At 37.5% G+C, this 24,209-nt stretch overlaps 1 protein-coding gene and 1 non-coding gene across 3 annotated transcripts; one reads left to right on the forward strand and one right to left on the reverse strand.

Annotated features, from left to right (window-relative positions):
* Window positions 1-4,668: 4,668 nt before the first annotated feature.
* Window positions 4,669-19,505, reverse strand: LOC116247936 (histone acetyltransferase HAC1-like). Of its 2 annotated transcripts, none has more exons than XM_031620412.2 (17): window positions 19,325-19,505; window positions 16,681-17,022; window positions 16,297-16,402; window positions 15,748-16,063; window positions 15,174-15,665; window positions 13,103-14,988; window positions 12,502-12,798; window positions 12,110-12,388; window positions 11,298-11,426; window positions 11,002-11,202; window positions 10,689-10,831; window positions 10,275-10,587; window positions 8,953-9,095; window positions 7,456-7,534; window positions 6,949-7,341; window positions 5,534-5,751; window positions 4,669-5,446 (listed from the first exon to the last, which is right to left on the reverse strand). In XM_031620412.2, the coding sequence occupies exons 2-17, from the start codon at window positions 16,821-16,823 to the stop codon at window positions 5,332-5,334; spliced, it is 5,253 nt and encodes a 1,750-aa protein (XP_031476272.1). In that variant the 5' UTR covers window positions 16,824-17,022; window positions 19,325-19,505; the 3' UTR covers window positions 4,669-5,331. The 2 variants fall into 2 exon arrangements, with proteins under 2 accessions (XP_031476272.1, XP_031476263.1); XM_031620403.2 differs by having other exon boundaries at window positions 19,233-19,505.
* Window positions 19,506-22,978: 3,473 nt separating this feature from the next.
* Window positions 22,979-23,052, forward strand: TRNAR-UCG (transfer RNA arginine (anticodon UCG)). Its single transcript has one exon. It is a non-coding gene; the product is annotated as a tRNA-Arg (tRNA).
* Window positions 23,053-24,209: the final 1,157 nt, after the last annotated feature.

The following is a 24,209-nucleotide window of genomic DNA, read 5'->3' on the forward strand; positions in this document are numbered from 1 at the left end:
GCCTCAGTGGGCCCGATAATTGTTTTTTAATATTTATTGTATTAATTATTTATATATAATTATAATATCTTATTACGGTTATTTATATTTATACATTATTTTATATTAAAAATATATATTTTTTAATTTAATCGAGTCGAGCTCAGGTTTTAATTGTTGGGCCCAACCCAGCCTGGGTTTCGGGTGAGGCCGATCCGATGCCCAGGCTTACTCCTATTTACCAGGTTTAAGTTTTTCTAGGCATACACAAAGTTCTGTCACTCGTACGAACCAAACCAACAACTGACCTCGTACTAGCCACTGCCCTGACCAGCTATGCTAAACTTCTTGAACCCAACTTCATTTCAGAAGGTGTGACTATTAAAAAAAAAAACATGGCAAATCTTAAGCCATCGCTTCAAACTAACTATAGGTAGAAAAGCATGCGTTCATACGATCCAACCTGGTTCAAGGGACAAATATCACATATATTCAAAGCAAGGATCTGGATGATGTGAGGAAGACATAGTTCTCAGTTGGCAGTCATAGTTCCCTTCTCGTGCAAAGTCACAAGCTAAAGAGTGAGTAATTGCATTTTAAGAATATGAGGGAAGAGATTTGGTGTTTTTTTATGCAAATCACGTCAAGAATCATCAATTGGCAAAGCAATCTTTGTACCATTAGTGAAGCCAGAAATTTTGGTTGGAGGGGCACTAATTCAATAACTTTAATGTTTTTAGGGTCACTTATACGTTCAATCAAATATAATAAAGCATAAACATAAAAATAAACAAATTTTTGTGAGCTGCCCACACAGCCACCATGAAGCTGCTCCGTCATTGCTTTGTACCACTCCTCCAAAACATGTTATCTTTGTTGTGGTTTATCTAAGGATAACTATGCTGTCCAACATTCTCTTTTCCTATGTTACTGCATTCTGCCTCTGTGTGGTCACCTGCTTCTCCATCATCGACTTCTTCCATTCTCATTCCTCCTCTTCTCCTCGGCAAAGTCCCTAACTTGGTATACAAAACCATGAAACTACCATCAATTTTTCTTTTTTAAGTCATGGCTTCCACTTGCTTCCCTCCCACAGTGGTCTCCAATGCCCTGGGCAGCAAAGATGGTGGGGGTCTGTCACTCCATTGCTTTTACCGCGTGATAGATCCTTAAGAGGTTGTTTGATTGTTGTTCATTGGGACGGGACAGACAGGACGTCCTGTCCATTACACTACTGTCCTATTCTCATGGACAACGATGTTTCTTATCCACCGTTTGATAATTTTTGGAACAGAACACTATGATCTTTTTGTCCGCCGTTTGTTTTGTATATGTCTGTTCTGTTTGTTTTGTTCGTTCTGTCTGACATTTGTTTCTGTTTTGTTTGATCTGTCCGTTCTGTCTAATGTTTGTGTTTTTCATTCATGGTCTTTGTCTGTGTTCGTTTTTTTCTTTTCAAAGTGTCTGTTCTATCAAGTGTTTGAACCCAACTTCATTGGTGCAAGGGGCTCCATTGCCATGAATAACTTTTTTCAGGTGAGGTATGGTTTTCATTTTTCTCTTTTTCTCTTGTTTTCTCTCTCGCTCCTTCCCTCTATTTGTCCCTGATTTGCAGTAACTAGGGTTCTTGCTCCTTTACGTCGATTTGGGGTCCTTTTCTCTTTCTTTCTCTCGTTGTCTCTCTCCCTTCCTTCCTGCATCTATCCATGCCATTGAAATGGTGAAATTTTTATGGCATCCTTGAAACGCCATTGAAAAACATATTTGTGTGCTTATATTTTTCTTCCCTTTGCGCTCTTTCTTACCAGCCTACAAAGCCAAGCAATTTTTAAGGGCATCCTCTCTGTACTGTTACCAAAAATATGACTAGCAGAGCAATGTGCCTGTTAGGTTTTCTGTCTGATGTTACTTTGTAAATTCATTAGCCGCAGATGAAGTGTTTGCTGAAATTCTTAAATGACTTGCATTTGTATTTTAGTTCATCTGGTCCACATTTGACAGTTGTAAACAAATTTGGTATGTTCCTTCTCAATCATTTTGCCACCTCATGTTTGCGACAAAAAAAAAATTGGAACATGTTATCTAACCAAAACCATAGCTTGAGAAGCTAGAGAGTAAATGCAGAGCAGAAATAGACTTGAAGCTTTTTGGAGCTCCCGCAGACCTTCAATCTTCCAAAAGGGGTGGAAAGAATCACCTGATTTGCATACTTTTTTTTTTGTAATGGAAATAACAAAAGTGATCACGAAATCATCTTGGTTGAGGTTTTCTAGAAACAGGGATCTTCGACAACTACATGATGAAAGGATGAGGAGGGGCACAGTAAATGTGGGTAGCTGCAGTCGTTTAGTCTCCAATCTTACGGTGGTTACTCTCTTTCCTAAAGAAAGTAGATACCTATGAACAGATCTTGGTGGAGCACCCTTTTTCTATAAATTTTATCAATAGCTTTGGTTCCGAAGCATACGAACCTTTATTTATTCTTTAAGCAAGTTGTGCTTCTCACTTTTTTTCATTTTCACTCGGAAAGAAACCCTTAAACATTACTATTGTGCTATATATATTCTAATTTGTTAGTTGTTGGATGTTGTTATATGGTAAAGGATTAAGACTCTGTTACTGAAATGCACTGATGGTTTATGTTCTTTTAGCAACAGTTTTTTATACTTTTAATGGCAATTTTTTTATACTTTTAATATATTTCAATCTTCCTATATGTGGAAATTAGGACTACATCTTGCTCCCTTGATGTTCTTTTATGAGTGGAGACTTCTCTTGTAGTCATTGATACGCTTATGTAGGCTTTGTTTCAAGTTTGAATTCCCATGTTGATAGGCCATTTGTCGTTGCTCGATCATAGAGCATCGAGTTGATATGTGTTTAATAATTATTTTGTGCTATAGAAAATAGAACTTGATCGTGGCTTTGCACTTGTTGTGGTTGGTGAACCATGGAATTCCAGTGGAGCTTCTGCAAAAAGTGAAAGGGGTGTGTCGTTTTCCTTTTTTATTTTTCTTTCTTTCACTTGTATTACAGTATGAATTTATAAATGTTATCAACAAATACTATTCAAAGCATGTAAAGATTGAAGGCAGAGTTGCAGCCGCTCTTGACAGAAGCTGGCCATATAATGGTTCCTTCGAAATTGAAATGGATGGACGGTAGAGGTGTGAGCACCCATGGCTGCCTGGCCTGGTCGTCTAGTGCCGAACTTTTAGCTCTTTGTAGTGTGAATGTTGAGGAAATTTCATAGGCTGGATAAATATGGCAGTGTGTTGCTTGTTTAATTACTTCATATTCTTCGTTCGTTTCGTAAAGAATGAGTAGTGCTATCTTTGTGGCATGTTGTTAATTTGTATCTAATAAGATCCAAAGTTGAAGAACATGGCAAAGTTGGCTTTATGGACTCATATGCAAAACTTGAGGCTTAAACGTTGTTACTTCAAACTATAATCTTCTTGCAACTTGAAAAGACTATTTTGACATAATCAATCTAACTTGAGATTGCCCGTGTATTGCTTAGAACATGTAAATATAAATATTCATGACATATGGAACAAGTAAGGTAGTTATTTTCATAGTCCAATTGATTCCAACTAAGGAAGTGCTCATAAAATATCTTTTTATGGTGATTAAAAAACAAAGATTTTGTGTCTTTCCGTTTCCAATTTTTCACAAAAAAGGGAAAAAAAATTGCTAGTTGAATGTGTTCTTTTTTGTGGGGTTAGACTTGGTGTTTTCTCGATGCACCTAATTTGATATGGATATAATTTCATATAGTGGATAGAACAAATATAATAGATAAAACTGGTAATAGAAGGTACAAACACTTGATAGAACACACTTTGAACAGAACAAAATGAACACAGACAAAGACCATGAATGAAAAACACAAACATTAAACAGAACAGATAGATCAGACAAAACAGAAACAAACGTCAAATAGGACGGACAGAACGAACATATACAAAACAAACGGCGAACAAAAGGATCATAGTGTTCTGTTTCAAAAATTATCAAACGGCAGACAAGAAACATCGTTGTCCATGAGAACAAGACAATAGTATAATGGACAGAACGTCCTGTCTCAATGAACAACAATCAAACAACCTCTGATAAAACAAATTTGGAAGGAGATGTGTGTCCATATGTGTAGAACAAATTTGGAAGAAGTTGTGTGTGTGCGTGTCTGTAGAGAGAGAGAGAGAGAGAGAGAGAGAGAGAGAGAGAGAGAAAGAGAGCGTCAATAAAATGAAAATGTATATCAAAATTTGAGGACAAGAAATCTCCTAAATACAAAAATTGAAAACAAAAAATCCCCTATTTACAATAACAAACCGCAAAATAGAAACAAAAGCGAAAATATACAATACAACTTAAAAAAAATGAAATAAAAGATGTGGAAAGAGAAATAAGAGGCATGGGAAAAGAGAGAGAGAGAGAGAGGAAAATTATAAAGTTATGAAGTCTTATGTATATGTATAGACTCTTCAACCCCTTGATGGATGGCTAAAATTTTAAAATTCATCACCAAAAATCAGTTACTACATTGATATTAACATCAACACTAGCGTTAGCAATGATTTATAGTCCATATGGTACACCCAAGAACTTGTGCTTCATCGTCTGAAATAAAACTTTTCCTTCCAATCAAACACACCCTCAAAGTTCCTTGAGAAACAATCGATGTCAAAACTCTGAACAATCATATATTTATGAAAAAAAAAAGGTTTGCACCACCTCTTCTTTAGGAGCACCATATTGAGACATGGGCATGTTAGATTGAAATTTGCTTTTTTTTTTTTGATCCCCCTTTATGGCACAAACAAGTTACTGAGCCACATATCATACATCAGCCATATCTTTGGAATAGCATTTTAGTACAACAAAAACCTTACCAACCTGATCAACCAGGTAGGCGGTATAGGTACACCACGGGTGTTGCTTTCGCCGGATTCCCTTCACTTGCAGCGATAATCGAATTATTGAAGACCTATTATACATCTGCCATCCCTTAAAATGGCGGTTGAATACAAGGTAATAAATGAAAGAATGACATGCCGCGGGCGGACAGCCATCACAACTGCTCTATCAGGAGGCTCTCAGTGTTGGAGCGAGTGTCTGGGCCAGCTGCTCATTGCTTGCATCATGAGAGCCAGACTTGAGCAGAGTTGCTGAACAGATTTGGATGCCGATTGGCGGTGAACCGCCACTTTGAGGTGCGGCTGCCGTCAAGTGCAGTAGATCATTCCTGGCACCTAACGCATCTGCGCATTCCATGAGCATAATATTGGCCAAAGATTTCTCATTGAAACATGGTAGCTGAGCATTCCCGACAAACTGACTAGTGGACTAGACCGTGTTCCCTGCAACCTCAGCTGCACGCTGCCTCATCATCTCCATCACTGCAGCTCTGCGTCGTGACTCAGATTGCTGCTGCAACCTCCTTAAATGTTCTTTCAGGTCCCTGAAATTTTACAGCGTGTAAAGATCTATGCAAAATGCAATATGACCATGGAAAAACCCAGAGCAAAAAAAAAATACAGTAACTCACCTGCAACGAGGTACATTGCATTCGGACTCCTTGCAAGCTCGAGCGTGCAGCTGCAGAATATGCCACATCTTTTTACATAGCTGGCAACCTCCAGATGCACGGACTTTGCAGAGGCTACCATGACGAAATAGACCCTTAACCTTACGGCAATTCGGATACTGGCAGTTCCCAGAACGACATTGAGAAGCATGCACCAGAAGATCGAGCATCTTTCGTAGCTGCAGCAAAATGCAAATGTTGGACAGCATTAGAGTGGTTTTGAAATAAAAATTCCCTGATATCAGAATGACTACAAAACAAAAAGTCAACTGGATGAAGACCTCTGGTTAGCAAAAACCATCCAAGGTTGTGGCACAGATGCATAGCAATGTGAACACCTATTATATGCTAATAGACTGCTCCATGCAGAAGAAAGAATTGAGAAACTTGAAAATAATGAAAATGAGGGAAGATAGTTAATGCTACCATGCAAGACCAAGTGCATGCATTTCCCAACCTTGACCTAGCACTAACTGGAAACAAAGATAGACAAGGCAAGTAAAAGGATGAATAACAATGAATAAATCTAATATCCTTCTCTGGTTCTTTACAGAATATATGATATGTCACAACTCATGCGCTAAGTTTTTACTCTTCTAGATATTTTTCACCCAGCAAGATATCTCAGTAAGAAGTAATTTAAGACAAAATTTAAGAAAAAATAGTTGTTAAATATAAAATAATAATTATGACACAGGGAGAGAGAAAGCCACGAGAGTGAAGAAAAAAAATAAGCCTTTTCCTTTGTGAAGGTCAACCAATCATATTCAACTATATATAAGCTCGACAAACATTAGCTTATCATTATATTCACTACCAAAGCCTCCTTATAGTGTCCACTTAGTAAAGTAAACTGTAACAACTTTGTCTTCCTAAAGCATTCCATGAAACTTTTGGCAAAGCCGCCCTGATATTGGATTGCAGGAGAAAATTTATCCAGCCCCCTCATGGCCTGACAGTGACATGAAACTGAGGTTCAATTGACCCTGTAGACTAAAATAAGTATATACTTCTTTTTTGTTCTGTAGTAAGCAAAAAAAAGGAATTTCTTTTCATTCATGTACCCATCAGTAACAGCTAATAAACCCTTGCCTTTTTCAGGGAACCTTTCCTCACTGTGCTATCAAAGATTATCCAGTTATCCTACCTTTTTGTTTTGACATAGAGGCTTGAAGTATGGACAACAAGCATCAGACCTACACATAGGTACCCATTAACTTGGGGGCACAAAAAGCCCAACCATCCAGAGATAGAACTAAATGATAATCAGCATAAAATAACCAGCTAGAGAAACAACCAGCAACTTCAATAACAAAAGAGAACTTCACAAATAATGGACCCTGCAGCATATCATGCAACAGACAAAGGTATAACACCTGCAAGACTCGCTTTTGCCGCGCTTCTTTGTTTTGAGCATCACGATCAGCTGTAGATGGTGGGTTTGTCAGTTTATGAGGATGATCAATGCCCCCATCCTTCTGATAGCAAGCATTGCAGACGTCAAAATCAGGGCAGACCTCGCAACGCCATCCTTGGCCTGCCTCAATGTCGTGGTGACATACGTTGCAAGTCGTCACAAACGCAGGAGCAGTGGGATTGTGCAGATGATACAGAACCATCATAGAAGAGTGTTTGGCACGCCGCAGGGTATCATATTGGTAATGATTCCCTTGACAAAGACTCAAAAAGGCCTGTCTTGTGTCAAAAAATTCACTTTCTAGAATCTCATCTTTATCCTTCGTGTCTACAGGCACATCAGTCACCTCAACCTGAATGAAAGCACAAAATTTTTAATAGAATCTTAGAACTAAATACACCTTCTTCAATGACATCTCCAGAAAAACATTCCACAACAAACTAGCCCAGTAAGAATAGCCACTCACAGGAAAGAGAATGTGCTTGTCTCTACTATTCACGGGATGCCTAGCCCTCTCCTCAAGCTTTTGTTCTGCTTCATAACATCTAAAAATTGAACAAAATCAGAATAGACAAGTGAAACAACTGAACTATGATATTATAGCAAAGCAGTTGAACACAGCAGATTTCCAAGTCGTCCTTTTTATGACCAAGAGAACATAAACCTCAGAGGTATGCATAACAGAGCTTCAAGTCAAGAAACAAGAGGCAGAGAGAGAGAGAACTGGTTTTTTCCCACAATTTACCCGAGTTATAGACAAATCCATTCCTAACATTTGCACCCTCAAAACAAACCCATCATTCTGCAACTTTAACCATGTAGCAGCTCATTTTAGTCGTACTCAGCAAATGGACTAAAGTAATAAAAAATATTTGTATGTCAATTTAAGGGTACTTGTTTCATTTCATTAGAAGAAAATAGTTTCTGTTGAAAATTTAACCTCGAGGACTACCTCAAAATGCTTCATATAGTTCCGTCGTCGAGTCGTGATGGTTGTACCTCCGTGGGAACAGAAAGAGACAGAAAGTTCAGATAGTCAGAGAATCATTGCAGGGATAGACCTGCAAATTCTATGAGGTAGGACTGGATAGGACCCACCTTCCCTCCCTTCCTCAATGCCTTTATCATGATAAAGAAACGTGAGCAGTTTTACTGCTAATGTTACAAGTGCACGATGACAATGGTCTGCAACTCCCAATGAAAAATCATGACTATGTGAATGAACACTTTCCCCGTATTGCATCTAGAGACAGTATCCTAGTGCATTTCTAATTCTCGAATGATATAGTCATCACATTTATCACTTATAAGGTATATCCGTTTCAGTTCAAGAGAGTGCAAAACCTTGTTTTTATGAAGATCAAAACTATAAAAAATCAACTGAATCAGATCAAGGAGCATCTAAGGGAGAAAAACTACAGAGCAGCTGTAGTTCTTGGAAATACAAAAAACTATGCCAAGCCCAGAGAAGATAAAAGAAACCAACAAAATATGAAAATAATCTAATTCCACCCATTTTTTAGCCACACAAAATATGGACAAGCATACGTAGCTAGGTATGCAAAAATATTAGCAGCCTTATATGTTCATCATCCCCTAAAAAATAACTGATACTTCTGGTAATAACTTGTATCTACCCAATTGGACGGCATAAATCCACCACAATTCCATTACTATGGACATTCATGTCCCTCTGCCCAGATAGTTGGGAAAAAAATGCAGGCGGAGCATGAAAGTACATTTTAATTTTTAATGGTTATGGAAAAGTTCCCTAGGAAAATATCATGACAGTGCTCTATGCTACTGAGCATCACACTGCTTGTGAGAATGCAACACAGAAACGCAGCAGATCATATAGAACCCAAATTGTAGCATGTACTCATTGCCTGGTGCCTGCTATTCAGCACAATACTTCCAATCAAGAAACCTTTTAAAAAGCAGGAAAAAAAAATAAATAGCTTACTTGTCACAAAGCTGGAAATTTTTGCACTGCCGGCTGCAAACCCAACGTTTTCCAGACACCATAAGACGACAACAATGAGAACATGTGTGCTGTAAGTGAACCATTATGAAATCCTCCTTCATTGGGCAGATTGTTTCACCAAGCTGTACAAAGAGAGAAACATAAACAAAAAAAATGAACACCAAAGTTACAAATTTTTTAATCCAAGCTGACATAAGAATTTGGTCTCACATGAAACACAAACAAATTCAAAAGCAGATGCCACAGACACAAAATACTTGCAATGACGATTTTATGTGCAACCCTCAACCCAATGTTGTAAAAAGCATATTGTAAGCCGTATCGGTCTGGCTTTAAGATACACCGTATTGTAAAATATCGTAACTGTATCGTTTTTTTTAATAAATCAGAAAAAATAGGAAGAAAATTCGAAAATTTCATAAAAAATCAGTAAAAATCAAGAATAATATGTTCTTCATAAAAAACATGTTTCACAGAATGATAGACTTATTATTGCTATAAAGTTACAGTTCATCATTCGTAAACATCAAAATTCATAACAATATCAATCTAGAAAGCACAACAAGTCAACAATTACATAACATATATCATAATTTCACAACCATAGATTCATAAGTCATAAGGCCCATAAGTCTATGAGATACCACATCAAAAAACAAGTTTTAGATGTTATGTATTACATCACAAGATGATAATGAAATTGTGAAAATGTTCAATGTCAATAAATATAAAATGAAATCACTTTTGACTCATATTCATAATCATCATCATATTCATTCTCATCTTCATCTCTATCTTCTTCTTCATCTTCACGATTTAAAAAAACCCCTTTCCTCCCAACGGGACACAGCCACCGAAGCACAAATCCATGGTTTAAAATTGATGATTTCACTTTGAAAATCAATGATTTAACGATGGAAATCGATGATCTCCCTCCACGGCGGCACAATCTGTAGGTTAGAAATGAAGAAGGGACGGGTTTTTATAAAGAAAACTCGAAAAAGTGGGATTCGAGCCCCCCTTTTCTGAAATCAGCCCGTATCATACGACACGGGGCATATTGCACCGTATCGTACGATACGAGGGCTTGTATCGTATGTATCGTACGATACAGGCACGATACACCCCTATTTACGATACAGGGGGTGTATCGTATCGTATCGTATTTTGCAAACGATACGGTACATATCGTACGATACGGCCTTGTATCATACGATACGTACAACACTGCCTCAACCTCAAGTTTCAAAAGGGGATGCCACAGACAACCATGAATACAGGTGGTGAACTGCTCAACTAACCTTTTGCATCAAAAGAGCATCCTTAGATGCATTGCTAGATAAATCGGTCTGGGCTGCAGCTTTCAGGGCCCTCTTAGTTATAGTCTTCTTTGTTTTCCCCTTCTTCTGTTGCTTTTTTCCATCTTCTTCTTGTCTAAGCTGATTAATCATATCTTCCGCAGCACCAGGCCAGTAATCACCATCAAAATAAGGTAACCTAGCAGCTGTGACTTTTGCTTTACATTCACCAGTCGTCACAAAGAAATGATCATACAAGTTGGTCAGATCTACAACAATATCTTCCCTTGTAGCTTTGCGCAGCATTGACAGATACCTAATAACAAAGCATCAAGCCAACTATGTTCAGTGAGAAAAAAGTGTCAATTGAGTGTAAATTTCATTAGGGGAAGAGAGAGAGAAAGAGAGAGAGAGCACCATTCCCGGAGCTTGTCGGATTTGGGTGTCTTCTGAATTTCAGGGTGGCAGTACAAAATATAGTCTTCTCCCTTCAATGGAGGACAAGCCCATATATAACAGCTGGTAAATCCTCGCTTCTTACAATATTCAAGGTACCCTATCTGTCAAAGCACCAAATAAAAAATTGGCATGTTTATTTAAAAAAAAAAATCAACACATTAAGACCAGGCAAAAGCAAGAAATCAAGAAAAAAATTAACATCAAGAAAATGTTTATTATTTGTCTATACTCAAAACCATCAGTAAATTCACAAGAGATCATTAACCATTACCAATATTTCATGATAGACAAAGGTACGAAGCGCCTCTCCTGTTACAGTTTTCACCTCAGGTCTAAAGTATTTAACAGAATCAAGATAGGAAAGGTAAACACGGCGCTGATTAGGTTGTTGGCATTCTGAACCGAATTCCTGGACATACATGCTGAACAGGCAAACTTCAACCCCTTCAATCTTTTGAAACAGCAAAACAACCTGAACGCAAGCATCCACAAGATTATATCAGCGTTTGATATGTGTCTCATGTGTCTCCTATATGCTTGAATTTTAAAAAAATAATAATCAAACACCTTCGACTTGTATGGGAATTCTGAAGGGTAATTGTCCTCTTGGAAAATTTCAAGAAATCGTGGTTTTACTTCTAATTTTTTGTCAACTGATGATACAACCCTGACAACCAGACCTTCAGCTCCCAGTACCTGTTATTAAGGGGGAAATGTCATCAGTATGGAAATTTCAAATTGCAATATCAGTCATAAGGACAGTTTCTCTGAAATCATGCCAGGAGGCCATAGTCCCAAATATCATTTTATGTATTAAGAAACCCAATATCAAATGGCATGAATAAAAGAGAACAGAGACAGGACCATCAATTTACTTTGATAAGTTCAAATACAAAATCAGTCACAAAGATTCACACAATCTTTGTTAAAAGAGTTAAAAATATTTTCATAATGAAAACCAGTATCATTAAAATCCAATAATCCTCAAGGTGGCATTCTGAACATGCTAAACCCAGAGGATCTTACCAAACAGATCAATAGGGATCATAAGGCGAATCATTTTAGCCATTCAAGACACTGAAATTATTTATTTATGATGAATTATTCATGACTAAAAGTAACAAAACCTAGAATCTTGACAAAATTGCCTTAAGACAGGTAAAGCTAATCCAGATGCCTTTTGGAGTAGTGTAAAGCCGCCATAAACAGGATAATAACACATGTATGCATATGTTTCTGTGTGTGCGTGAGAGAGAGAGGCTTAAAAAAAAAAGAAAAAAGAAAAGAAAATAACTTATCAACAATGTTCTCTTAATAAGGTCACAACTCTCAACCATTAAATATACACAATAATTATGATAATATTTAGCACGATCTACCTCATCAAAACTCTTCCCTTGTGCTCTTGCCCTATCCTGTTTCTCTTGCTTCAATTTCCTAAAAAGCCGCTGCTCAATATGGTCACTAAGAATTGTCCTTGGCAAATCTTTTGCACCTAAAACAGCACTTTGTGGCAAGGGCTTCCTTTCTCCCCTTTCAATTTCTGCTATATGACAATTAGGGCATGTATACTCAGCCTGCCCCCCATCATTTCTCCTGCCATTAAAAAGTGCACAAATTTGGTGCTGCCATGCTTCACATTTATCACATTGAACCCACTGTAGTAAACAAGAAAGAAAGCAATCAGAAAAAATAAGAAAAAGGAAACACAGTTTGCATCACATGACAAAGCCCTTCCACCAAAAACATTTTCAACAGGAATTTTATTTACCCATTCTTCAGTTTCCTCATCATTCTTTTTCTTCTCCATCCGTGCTTTTACTATTGTCATTCCATCAACCTCAATGTTCTCGCCCCGGGCCTCATTGTAGCATGGTATGCAAAAGTAGTGACGTGTATCAGCACTTCCAAAGGTGTAATACATTGCATTACGTTTGATACGAGCACCACATGATGAGCAGTATATAGGAGGAGGTTCAAATGTAAGTTTCTCAACAGCACACAACTGACAGGAATTCTCACTCATTGAGTGTTCCATCGCTTGGTTCTTTTCAGCTTTTGCTTTGCTCTGCCAATGTCCAAAAGAAACATGTTGGAAATCGTCAAATATTAAACCAATAACAAATTGATCAAACTTTTCCAAGAAGAGTCATGGAAATTGGAAAAAGACATAAACAAAAGATAAGTTCTTCAGTATCTGTATTTTACATTCAGCGATACCCATTTTCCAATTTTTACATATTGAAAAGCTATAAAACATAATGCTACATGTTGAATCGACTCCTGTCTGTTACACCGAAAAATAAAGGCAATGACCACAAATAGGGCAGTTTAACAACGTCCAGAAGGATGCACAAGTGAAGAGGACTGACCTGGCCAACCCATTGCCGAAGGCTAACAATATGTTCCCTAACTTGCTCTGGAGTAAAAAGTTCAGTCAAAGAAACTCCTTTGATTTTTGGTTTCCCAGATTTATTCCCAGCTGTATGATCTGCCGTCGACCCAGAACTATCCAACTTCATATCCTGTTTCACCTGATCAATTTCATTCCGAGCTGGAACTACTTCTTGCTTAAAATCAGTAACAGAATCATTAGATATCTGAGGCTCAACCTCAGGTTTTATCATGACCGAATTATCAATGCCATTTTTGTTATTTTCAGCTTCAATAATTTTATCACCAGTTCCACAAACAGAGTTCATGGGTGATTCTAGCTTTACATCCACCACATCAGACCTTGTAGGAATAAGTGCTTCAGGCTGTTGGGTTCCATGTGGCCTTTCATCCAATCCCTCGACAACAGAAGTATTATCATGCACTAACCCACCTCTGGGCATAACAAATGAAGGGGCACTGTTCTCAAGCTTCACTCGCTTTAGTGATGGCTGCAGATCATCTGAAGTTTCTGAGGCAGAACTAATATTTTTTGGTGTCATCTTGGTTGTATTTGCATCCACTGTAGGAGTCTTCAACATGCCATTGGTTGAATTAGGTTCCATGGCATCCAATGGTTGGGTTGCACAGGCTTTCTGGCGAGAAATCCACCGTCTAACAGGAACACAAAGAGCACAAGCAGCGGAACGACAGCTATTAAAATGATTCATCAGCTTCTTGGTTGTATAACAATAAGTATAATTACAGTGTATGTCATGGCACTTGTCCATATGTCTACACAAATTTTGAGCAGTTACACAGTGCTTCTGGGGACATTTCCCCCCTGCAGAGCAATTTCTGGCATGTCGTAGAAAAAGAAGCCACCTCTGTTGGTCAATAATCTCTTTCTGGCGTGACCGCGGGGTTTTACCTCCAGATCTACATAAAGTCACCGTTGAACCTGGAGGCCCTGCATAATTTTCTGAGGAGACAATTTTCCCATTAACTGTTCGCTGTGCAGTAAGATGAGGACGTTGAGCTCCATCAGGTTGCATTACTCGCCGTGAGTCTTCTTGCATCCTTTGCTCAGCAGATAACTGATTCACACCAGGAGATTTAACTTCCCGTGCAGCCTGCCATTCTTCAGTAACAGGGACCTCCGACCGCCCAACAGTGAGGCCAGCAAATTGATTTTGGGCCTGAGGAACTGGCTGCTGTGGTTGCATTATCTGCTGAAATTGATGTGATGCCTGTGAGAAAGAAGAATGCAATTCCTGAGAGCTCGATGACTGGATGAGTATCTGTGATCCATTAGGTAGATCTTGAGCTAAAGAACCAGGATTGTATTGGTTCTGTAATTCTGAAAACTGATACTGATCAGGCAAAGGATGATGTAAAGATTCATCATGCAATTCCACTTCTTGACCTGGTAGCAATTGTCCAACTGCAGTTGAAGCAAGCTGAGCATTTCCTAGGAACTGGGGATGCCTTAAGCTATCATTCAACAATTGCTGCTGTGCATTCTGATCTTTCTTTTGATGCTGATGCTGATGCTGATGCTGTACAAATTGCACATTAGATTGATGGGGATGATTAGAAAATTGTTGTGGCTGAACCCTTTGTATCTGCTGCTGAGGCTGCAATGCATGGTGCTGATTTGAATGGGATGTTGGCATATTCATCTTTTCTGAATGATCAATTGTTTGAGGCTTAACATTAGGTGTCTGTTGAAACGATTGAAAGTTTGGTTGACGAGACTGCAATCCAGAGTTAGATTTCATGTTAGAGTGCAAACCAAGAGGATTCACATTCTGACTGTTTCTTTCTGATCCATACAAGTTTCCAGACCCAGAAATATCTGCGTTGTTAACAGCATACCCATCCCCTGCCAAGAACCACTCAATCAGGATTTCTTCAATCAATGTGAAGATATAACCATTATCATTTTGAGAAAAAAAGGGAAAAAATTAAAGGCACTTCTGAAAAAAAATTGTAAATGCTTCCGAGCAATCTAACTATCCAGTCAAATTAGCAAGATACAGATCCGGCTGAAGAGGGAAAGAGAGATACCATTCTGCATTATTTGCTGCTGTGGCTGCTGATCCATATGCTGCTGTAAAGGTTTCTGAGTGTTCACATAAGCAGAAGAATTCAAATATCCTTCAGAATGTTGCATCCCATTCATCAATGGTACATTATTTCCCATAGTCGCCAACCCACCGTTTAGAACCCCATTAGGGAAAACATAACCTGAAGGTTTGGGCTGCAAGCTAGAGCGCATTCCAATGCCCATTTGGCCACCAATGCTATGCATCATACGGTTATTTTGACTGCTAGCATACTGCCTAGGTTGCTGCGGCTGTGATGCTACAACAGATTCAACACCTGAAAACCCTCCTACTCCAGTAGAAGGGTTCATGGGCAATGAACGTGAATCACTCAGCCCAGGAGTAGGCATCATCTGAGTTGAATGTCTTGGTGTACCCAATGATGACAGCATGTTGCTTCGAGAACCCATGGAAGTGTTGGGAAGCGATTGCTGATAACCATTAGACAACAGTCCTGAAAAAGTACAATGCACCATAAGATATAAAAATGATACAAAATCAGTGTGCGCAAGGAGACATTTGAACAAAAAGTTTACCATCAGACGAGTTGAATGAATTACGCTGCATTCCACCAACAGACCCATTGGTAGATAACAAATTAGCCGTGCTGGCAGAGCTTGTAACCAGAGAAGCAGAACCGCTGCTAGCAACCATAGAATTACCGACAGAAGACACTGAAGGATTTGCATTTCCACTTTGTGGCATACCTGGTGTAGGTATCATAGCCCCAATAGATGAAGATGAAGAATTATAGTGTCGCAGTCGTAACTGTTGACTATGGTTGCTAGCCGAGAAGCGACTCATAAAATTTGCTAGCCGGCGCTGTAATGTACTGGTATCCATGTACTCTTCCTAATCACAAGAAAAATCTAAGGTCAGGAATATGATTTGTACAGAATCAGAGATGTGTACTTTTATCTATCAAAGTATTGGCCGACTAAAGAAATAGCTTTATCTTTTTCTCTTGGCCAGTCTGCAAAACCAACATCAGATATCCCAATAGAGACACAAAACCAACTATATAGTATGTGGCATATGCATGTGAAGCTTCATATATTTATATTTTATAGTGCAGGCTTAGACACCTTAGAAGAAGCACTCTTGAACAGTCCTTGCTCCAGTCGCCTTGCAACATCAGGTAACCTGGGTCCAACTTCAGTTGCATGAGGTTTCCGCCGCAAAAAATTTACACTGCAGCAGATATAGGTAGTGATCAGCATCGAGTAAAATAAATAGTGCAACTATAAAGCAAACTATGTTACTAATCAAAGAAAGGAATAATAAACACAGAGTAACAAGTGAAACAGAATACAAAGCATTAGGATGCTATATGGGTTACCACTCCTTTTGTTAAAGATATTAACAAAGTATCTTTATACTAATAGCACAACAAGATTTGACCAGAATTTGACATGCAAGCTGGAGCAGGTTCAATGTTCATTACAACTGAAATCAGTGATGGCACTTACATTTCTTGAATTACACAGTTTCGGATGGACTCAATATCGGGTTCCATTTGCCATGAAGAACTATGTAGATTTCCCAAATTTTGCATCTGGAAGGGTATAGAATTTACAGAAATCTGTCCTGATAAATGTGCTTGCATGCGCATCTTTCCCAACAAACTCTACATCAAGTGTACCATGACTTATAATTTTGGTCTTCCACCATCTGCGACCTAGTGCTTATGAAGCTCTCTGACCCACCGATACTTCATGTAAATGCTGCAAACAAGCAGTAAGGTACCAGAAACAAGTGCCTCTTCAGACAGCCATTTTTATCACTGAGATCAAGTGCCATCCAACATATACCTATTCAAATTTGAAAGAAGACAGAATTGTGAATTAGAGCAAAAAAGAAGGCCAATCAACCATATCTCTTTCAGCATCCAATGAAAATATAAACAACAACCTAAAGGTTAGACAATTTCACATCAGCAGAAAAAAATGTAAAAAAAAGGAGTAAATTAAGGGCAAAGACACAATCAAAATGATAATAGGCAGAGGATTCCATAGAGAACCAGGCTGAGCCGTCTAGGCACCTAGGTTATAAAAACTGTTGAAAAATTTTTTCTCCTGTTTTCTTCTTCATCTTCTTTTACCCTTTACATTCTTTTTCCTCTGCTTTTTTCTCTCTTTCTTCTTGTTTTCTCCTTCTCTTTCTCCCTTTCCTTCTCCTCATTTTTCCTTTCATATACAGTTTCTGGTTAGCCTAGCGCTTTTGACTATTAAGTGAAAAAACAAACTGATTCATAATGTTCAAGCTCAGATCTGGGCAATCTGCAATGTGCTTGTAACATTCTGCTTTCTTTTAATAGATAAGCTCAAAAAAGGTCAGTCAGCTCATTACCAGTTGCACTTGATAATAGCTGATGACATTAGCCTCAAATGTTCCCGCCTAATTCTTACCAATAATGTTTCTTGAAGGCACTTCACAATGTCACTTTTCCTTAAAAGAAATAAAATAAAAGATTCTTACACGTTTGTTTTGGAGTTTATGCATCTCAACCTGAGATAAACCATCATCTTGTCGGGTGTGAAAAAAAAAGGTAATGCAGATTTCAAATGTAAGATCATATCCATTTACAACATAACTAACTTACTGTTTAAAAATTCAAATGGAACGTGGCATATGCAGTTCATCACGTACAATACTAACAGGACTTTACATGCATGAAACAGTCTAAACATGCAAGGACAATAATGTGTTAATATAATCTATATGATACAGGAATACAGGTCTACACGGTGTGCCCTGAGATAAAGTGACAATTTGGACACACAAAATGGTAGGCTGACGTCATAATAGCAATTCAGAAGCAACGCCAGAAAAAACTGATTCTTTTGTAATTAATTCGTAAACTTGCTCAAATATTTTTGGAAAAGTAGTTTACATTTGGAAAATTTTTCATGTTTTAAAAAGGAAAAATGTTAAACAAAATTTAAAATGATAAACAGTGACAGATTTTAATTTTATATCACATTGTGTTGGACCATTGCCTATACAGCCCAAAGTAGAGCGTAGGATATGAATACAGTGTTGATATAACCAGAACCAGGTCCAATCATGTGATCACCTTTCTGCAAGTATGAAATTATAATAACGTGTTCATCTTCATGTTGACGTCAGTAACAACTGACAATTCTTCACTGTTAAAATTGCCAAGTTCCTCTAGAAAAGTTTTCTATGTCTATTGACTCGAGGGTGGTTTCATATTCAAAGTTCCTGTGTAAAGGCTAAAAAGGAAGAGAAGAAAATAGGCTGGGACCAAACGTTTTTTGTTGAGGCTATATGTGTGCATCAATTAGCGATCATGGACCCGTCTTTCAGGTTGGTGCCCCCACAATATAGTCCCCAGTAAGATATCAGCTACTTGACTTGCTGAAAATGCTAATAGTCAACATTATAGAACCCCAACGCGCAATACTTCTAAGTTCTAGCCTATTCCAACAAATCATACTCATAGAACCCCGAGCATAGACAAGTTAGCGGAATACTTCTAAGTTCTAACCTATTCCTACAAATCATACTCATAGCACCCCCGAGCATAGACAAGTTAAACTTGCCAGTGATTACCATCCAGAAAGCTCAGCAATAGTGCCACTAGTTTAATTTCATTATTTCATGATGCAATCAACCACCACCAGTAAAACTGCCCACCTGTTCATAATGAACATCACCGATCACACAGGCACAAAATAAATCAACTGATGCCAGAAATATTTAGCAGTGCGTTCCAATGGACGAGAAAACCTCACTCATGACGTCCTCAGTAGAACCCACCATTTGCAGGTGGAAATAAACCCAAAAAAAATCTCTCTCTACGACCCTAATAAGAACGGGAACATCGAACCAATAGCTTCTGAATTCTTCTCGGAACCCAAAAATCAACTCAATGTGAGCCAGACACACATAATTCACAATTCGCATGCCTGAAAACCCCGGTCAGCAAGGAATGCAGAACACTGGGACCAGCCCGCCAAAAAACGGACCAACGGAAAGGATAAACTCCAGAAATTACCAAATTGAATACGCTAACGACCGCCACGCGATAGAACCAACGAAGAGTCGGAGGGAATTTGCAGAGCAAGGCGACGAAAGCGAAGGACGTACCCCCGGAAACGGGCGATCCGCTGGGGAGGGGGGGATATGAAATTGGCTCCGGGACCAGAAATCGACGGTCAAGGACCGAGGTGAGAGGCCGACAGGCTCTCGTCGGAAATCTAGGGCTCGCTTCGATCGCGCTTCGTCCCTCCCTCTCCTGCTCTCTCTCACCTCTGCTCGATCCAATATTACGCCCGAATTAATGGAGTATTTGAGTTCCGGTGGATCCAATAAATAGGGGAGTTTGGTGGCTGGAAACGGGTCGGGTACGGATCCGGCAATCGATCGCATCTGTTCTCATCAATTGGAGGAGAATGTGGCTCGGCCTAGTTCATCTGTGACAGTATTTTTCATTTATTTAAGTACTGGAACTTTGAATGCTGCAGTCTGTCGGATGTTACATCACTAAAAATTAAAATTCTTTCAAGCGTTTGATGCTTTGGAATTTTCATTTTTCGAATCTTAATTCCTCCTCAAATTAAAACGAAAACAAAATTTCAGGATTCAAGTTCTTGATTCTGAAAACAGAATGTCTCCCTTGTTTAATAAATTCGATTTCTTAAAAAAAGAAGCATTTTGATTTTATAATTTTATAATTCAGAATATCTCAAATGCCTCCCTAGTAAAAAAGCACGGCAGTCTTTTGTCTTTAGCAACGATTTGTAATCTATTTAGTGATATTTTTAAAAAATTTTGGTCATCTCACAACTATCTAGCAGACGGCAGCATTAACTCTTTCATTTATATATTATATATATATTTTAGCAATCTTTTTCTCAATATATATTATATTGTCATCAAATATATTTCTATCGGTCGTTTAAGGGAATGCATAGACGTGATATATGTGTCTGAAATGTACAATTAAAAAACGAAATTATTACTTAGACATACTTAGCAGATTTCCTTAAAAAGGAAGTATATATATATATTTATTTATTTATTTATTTATTTATTTATTTATGTGTGTGTGTGCATGTGTATATGTCTAGGAGAGGGGGTGAGATTGAATTTTGCAAGTGTCACATCGTTTCACAAATAAAAGGCTTGATGCCATGCACGTCATTTCCATGAATAGACTTGATTCTTCTTCATAACTAGGAGCTTATGTGAGACAGAACATGTTTCATCAAATGTGGATTTGGTCCATAAGAAAAGAATGAAACCATTTCAGGACACTTGTAACAAGAATGTCACATCTTTTAAACATAGTCTTTAATGAATAGGCCTTAAAGAATACAGTGTTCCAGTTATCAAATGCCTTTTTCAATACATATCCATGTTCCTTGAAAAAATCTACATAAAAAGAACGCAAATCCATATTACTTGGTCTGATCTTATTGACACAAAAAATTGCAAGTGAGCAGTTTATTCACAAGGTTTGAGTTGTTCTTATCAGCTTTGTGTTTGTAATATATATTATTCAAGTGAGCATAGTCTTGTCAAGCAAACAAGTACATGGAAGAAACATCCCTTGTTTGATTCCTATGGATACTAGTTCTTTGTACTGCAAAGCAAAAGATAGGATTGCCACTATAGTTGACAAGTAAAGGTGAACATGAGCCGAGTCGAGCCCGAGTTCAGTCGGCTCGAGCTCGGCTCGACTAATGAAACCTCGAGCTCGAGAATGGCTCGATGGAAGTGGTTCGAGCTTGACTCGGCAATTACGTGTTGAGCTCGAGTTCAACTCGATTAAGGCTTGACAAACTCATTTTAATAGAATTGATATTTATCGTTACGTATTGAGCTCGAGCCGAATTATTCAAGGGAGCATAGTACAACTGGTCAAGCAAACATGTTCATGGAAGACATATCGCTTGTTCGATTCCTATGGATATTGTTTCTCTGAACTGCAAAGCAAAAGATAAAAGCACTACTCTAGTTGACTAGTGTATAGTACCCAATCGTATAAGTGGCGAAGTCAGAAAAATTTTATGGAGAAACATTGATTCACATGTTTTCATACTTGAAGAGATACTTATATGTATAACAAAGTAAATATTAAATGATCTCAATGTAAAAGTGAAAGAAACTTTAGAAGATAGTGTGGTGCCCACACCAGCCTAGATGTCAAAACTTGGCAATCGTTGGATAATGTTTATTCGTCTAAAATCTAATTCAAGTATCAAACGACAAAAAATTCAACTTTCTCAATGACAGCTTTCTCCATAACGATTAACGAACTCCTACCCGTAGTACTGGTCGCTAGTCATACTCAATCTCAAGTACGAGACTGATTTCACTTCATTCTGCAGATGCTCGGAAAGTTATAAATACACAGATCAGTGTCGTGTCCGTTATGTGCTTTTGAAGACAAACGTTACACAAGAAATTTGAAAACATTAATTAGGTTAATCAAATTGCTTATATCTTATGTGTGTATATATATATATATTAACACTAAAGAGAGAGAGGGAGAGCTTGTAAAATATGTGAACTATGTAAATAGAGGCACTATATATAATAAGAAGATTGGAAGATGGGTATTAAGTTGAAAAAAAATAAAAAATAAAGCATGTTTTTGAAAGACATAAAGACCCCTAACACGAGGAAATAAATCAATTTCCTTAACCAAGGCTTTTCGACTTCGTTATATGGGTATTTCCATCCCCTAAAAAATAAGTTTGTGTTATATTTTTTTTTCAACTTAATGTTCACATTCTAATATCCTTAAAATTGATGGTTCATAAATTTCATGTCCAGTATAGTATATAACATAGGTTGTAAAAGATTTCAAATATACTAAATGCTAGTATATAACATAAGTTGTAAAAGATTTCAAATATACTAAATGCTGAATGTTGTCAGATGATTAAAAACTAAAGTAACAATATATTGCTAATAAAAAGTTGACACATGAATATTAGCCAAGGGTGGAGGCGGCTCTAGGCACTGCATGGGCAATTGCCCATAGAGACCAACAAAAAATATTATTTTAGTATTGGTATTTCTAGGTAATTTTCTCATTTATATATTGATGTTTCTTAAAAATTTAAAATTTTATAAAGAGAGACCCATAGCCAGAATTTTCTATCTCTACCCCTGACATTATCAACCGTTAATGACATTTTTAACAATGGTTTTATTGTCATTTTAATAACGAATATTTATTTTTTAATTGTCTGATAGCATCCAATGTTTGGCAATTTTCAACACACACACACACACATATATATATATATATATATATATATATATATATATATATATATATATATATATATATATATATATAACTAGAGACTTGCAATGTTATTCATACCAACAAACATTTTAGTTTTTGTTCCAAGATGAAAATATATACTACAAGATATTAATATAGTAGTATAGTTCTTCCCTTTAGTTCAAGTACATAAACATTTGCCACAAAATTTATTTATTCAATTAAAAATACCAATGCCCTTGGTGTCAATTTTAGATATTTGCGAAGTTAGGCCGATACATTTCCACCTATCGGTGGCCTTAAAATTTAATTGTTATAATAAACAAATAACCATTCATGCAGCTAATTTATAGTAATTTTATAAAACAATATCTTAGGTTCTATAATGATGTTTCATTTAGCTGGAACTTCGGTTTTGTGTATCGACAAACACGATCTTCAGTTAAATCTAACTATTCGTTATCAACTAGTAATCATATAGTGGGGCAACATATCGTCAAGACCGCATAGCGCAGTGGATTAGCGCGTTTGACTTCGGATCAAAAGGTCCTGGGTTCGACTCCCAGTGTGGTCGCTTCTCCTAAACGCGAAACGTTTTTCATGTCACATCCAAACCTTTTTACCTGATTCCAAAAAAAGGGAGTTTGGCTTTTTTTTTTTTTTCGTTTTTCATTTTAATGCTGATTCCGCATTGAAGAATAATGTTTGAATACAACTGGGTCCCCGCAGTTTGTTGGGATGCAAATAATTGGACTCTATTGCTACTCTGGGCATCAGGCCGGCCCGGTAAGGAGCCGGGTTCGGACAGGCTGGGCTCGAGTCCGCCTCAACTATGCAAACTCGAGTTGGGTCTGATTAAATTAATATATTTTTTAAATATAAAATAATATATAAATATAATTAATCGTGATCATATATATATATATATATTATTTGGTTTGTTTGCCAATACAAAGTATTGGACATATATATTATTTTATACTTCTTGCTCTTCTCTTTTAATAATGTAAATATTAATTTTAAATATTTATGTTTTTTTCCCACCAACTGGCACAGTGGTCCACGAGAACTAAACCAGAAACTAGCCTTCTATGAAATTGAGTTTTGAGATGATCGAATCATTTTCAGTCAATGTAAATATGGGTAGCGATATTGTATTTGGTTTGCTCACTAATAAAATGTGTTGTTCACATACGTTATTGTATAGTCCTTAATTGAGTGTGAGCAATCTTGCTGCCTGTTTATGCCACACCCCTTGATTCCTTCCATCAGACTTATCCTAAAAACACATGCTAGTAGGCTGGATGTTCATGAAAATGCCCTTACACTAGAATTTGAACAATATTAGTTGTGTTCTGCAACGAACACAGGAACCAGCAGTGTAAAACCACTTGGTACATTTTCCTTCTTTATAAAAAAAAAATTCCTTATTGTTCTTGCCTTATAGCGGAGATATGCTGTTAATCTAGTTAGGCAGGGCAAAGATGCTTATAAGTTGGGAGATTTAGAATTCACTATTAAATGCATCAGGGTGTATCGTAGACATCCAGGTTTTGAACCAGCCCTAAACTGCGAGAGCGGGGGAAGGGAGGCGGTCTTGCCTCTCTCGCAAAACTCCATTTGAATGTATATATATATATATATATATATATATATATATATATATATATATATATATATATATATAGAGAGAGAGAGAGAGAGAGAGAGAGAGAGAGAGAGCCATGAACT

Source organism: Nymphaea colorata, chromosome 1 (genome assembly GCF_008831285.2).
Source record: "Nymphaea colorata isolate Beijing-Zhang1983 chromosome 1, ASM883128v2, whole genome shotgun sequence".
NCBI lineage: Eukaryota > Viridiplantae > Streptophyta > Magnoliopsida > Nymphaeales > Nymphaeaceae > Nymphaea > Nymphaea colorata.

Excerpts from the sequence above, each read along its gene's own strand:
- LOC116247936 (XM_031620412.2), bottom strand. The coding sequence starts at position 16,823 with ATGCGCATGCAAGCACATTTATCAGGACAGATTTCTGTAAATTCTATA. Across the intron at positions 9,096-10,274 it reads ATGCTCTTTTGATGCAAAAG|CTTGGTGAAACAATCTGCCC; the intron begins GTTAGTTGAGCA and ends CTCTTTGTACAG. Across the intron at positions 5,752-6,948 it reads GGCAAAAGCGAGTCTTGCAG|CTACGAAAGATGCTCGATCT; the intron begins GTGTTATACCTT and ends ATTTTGCTGCAG.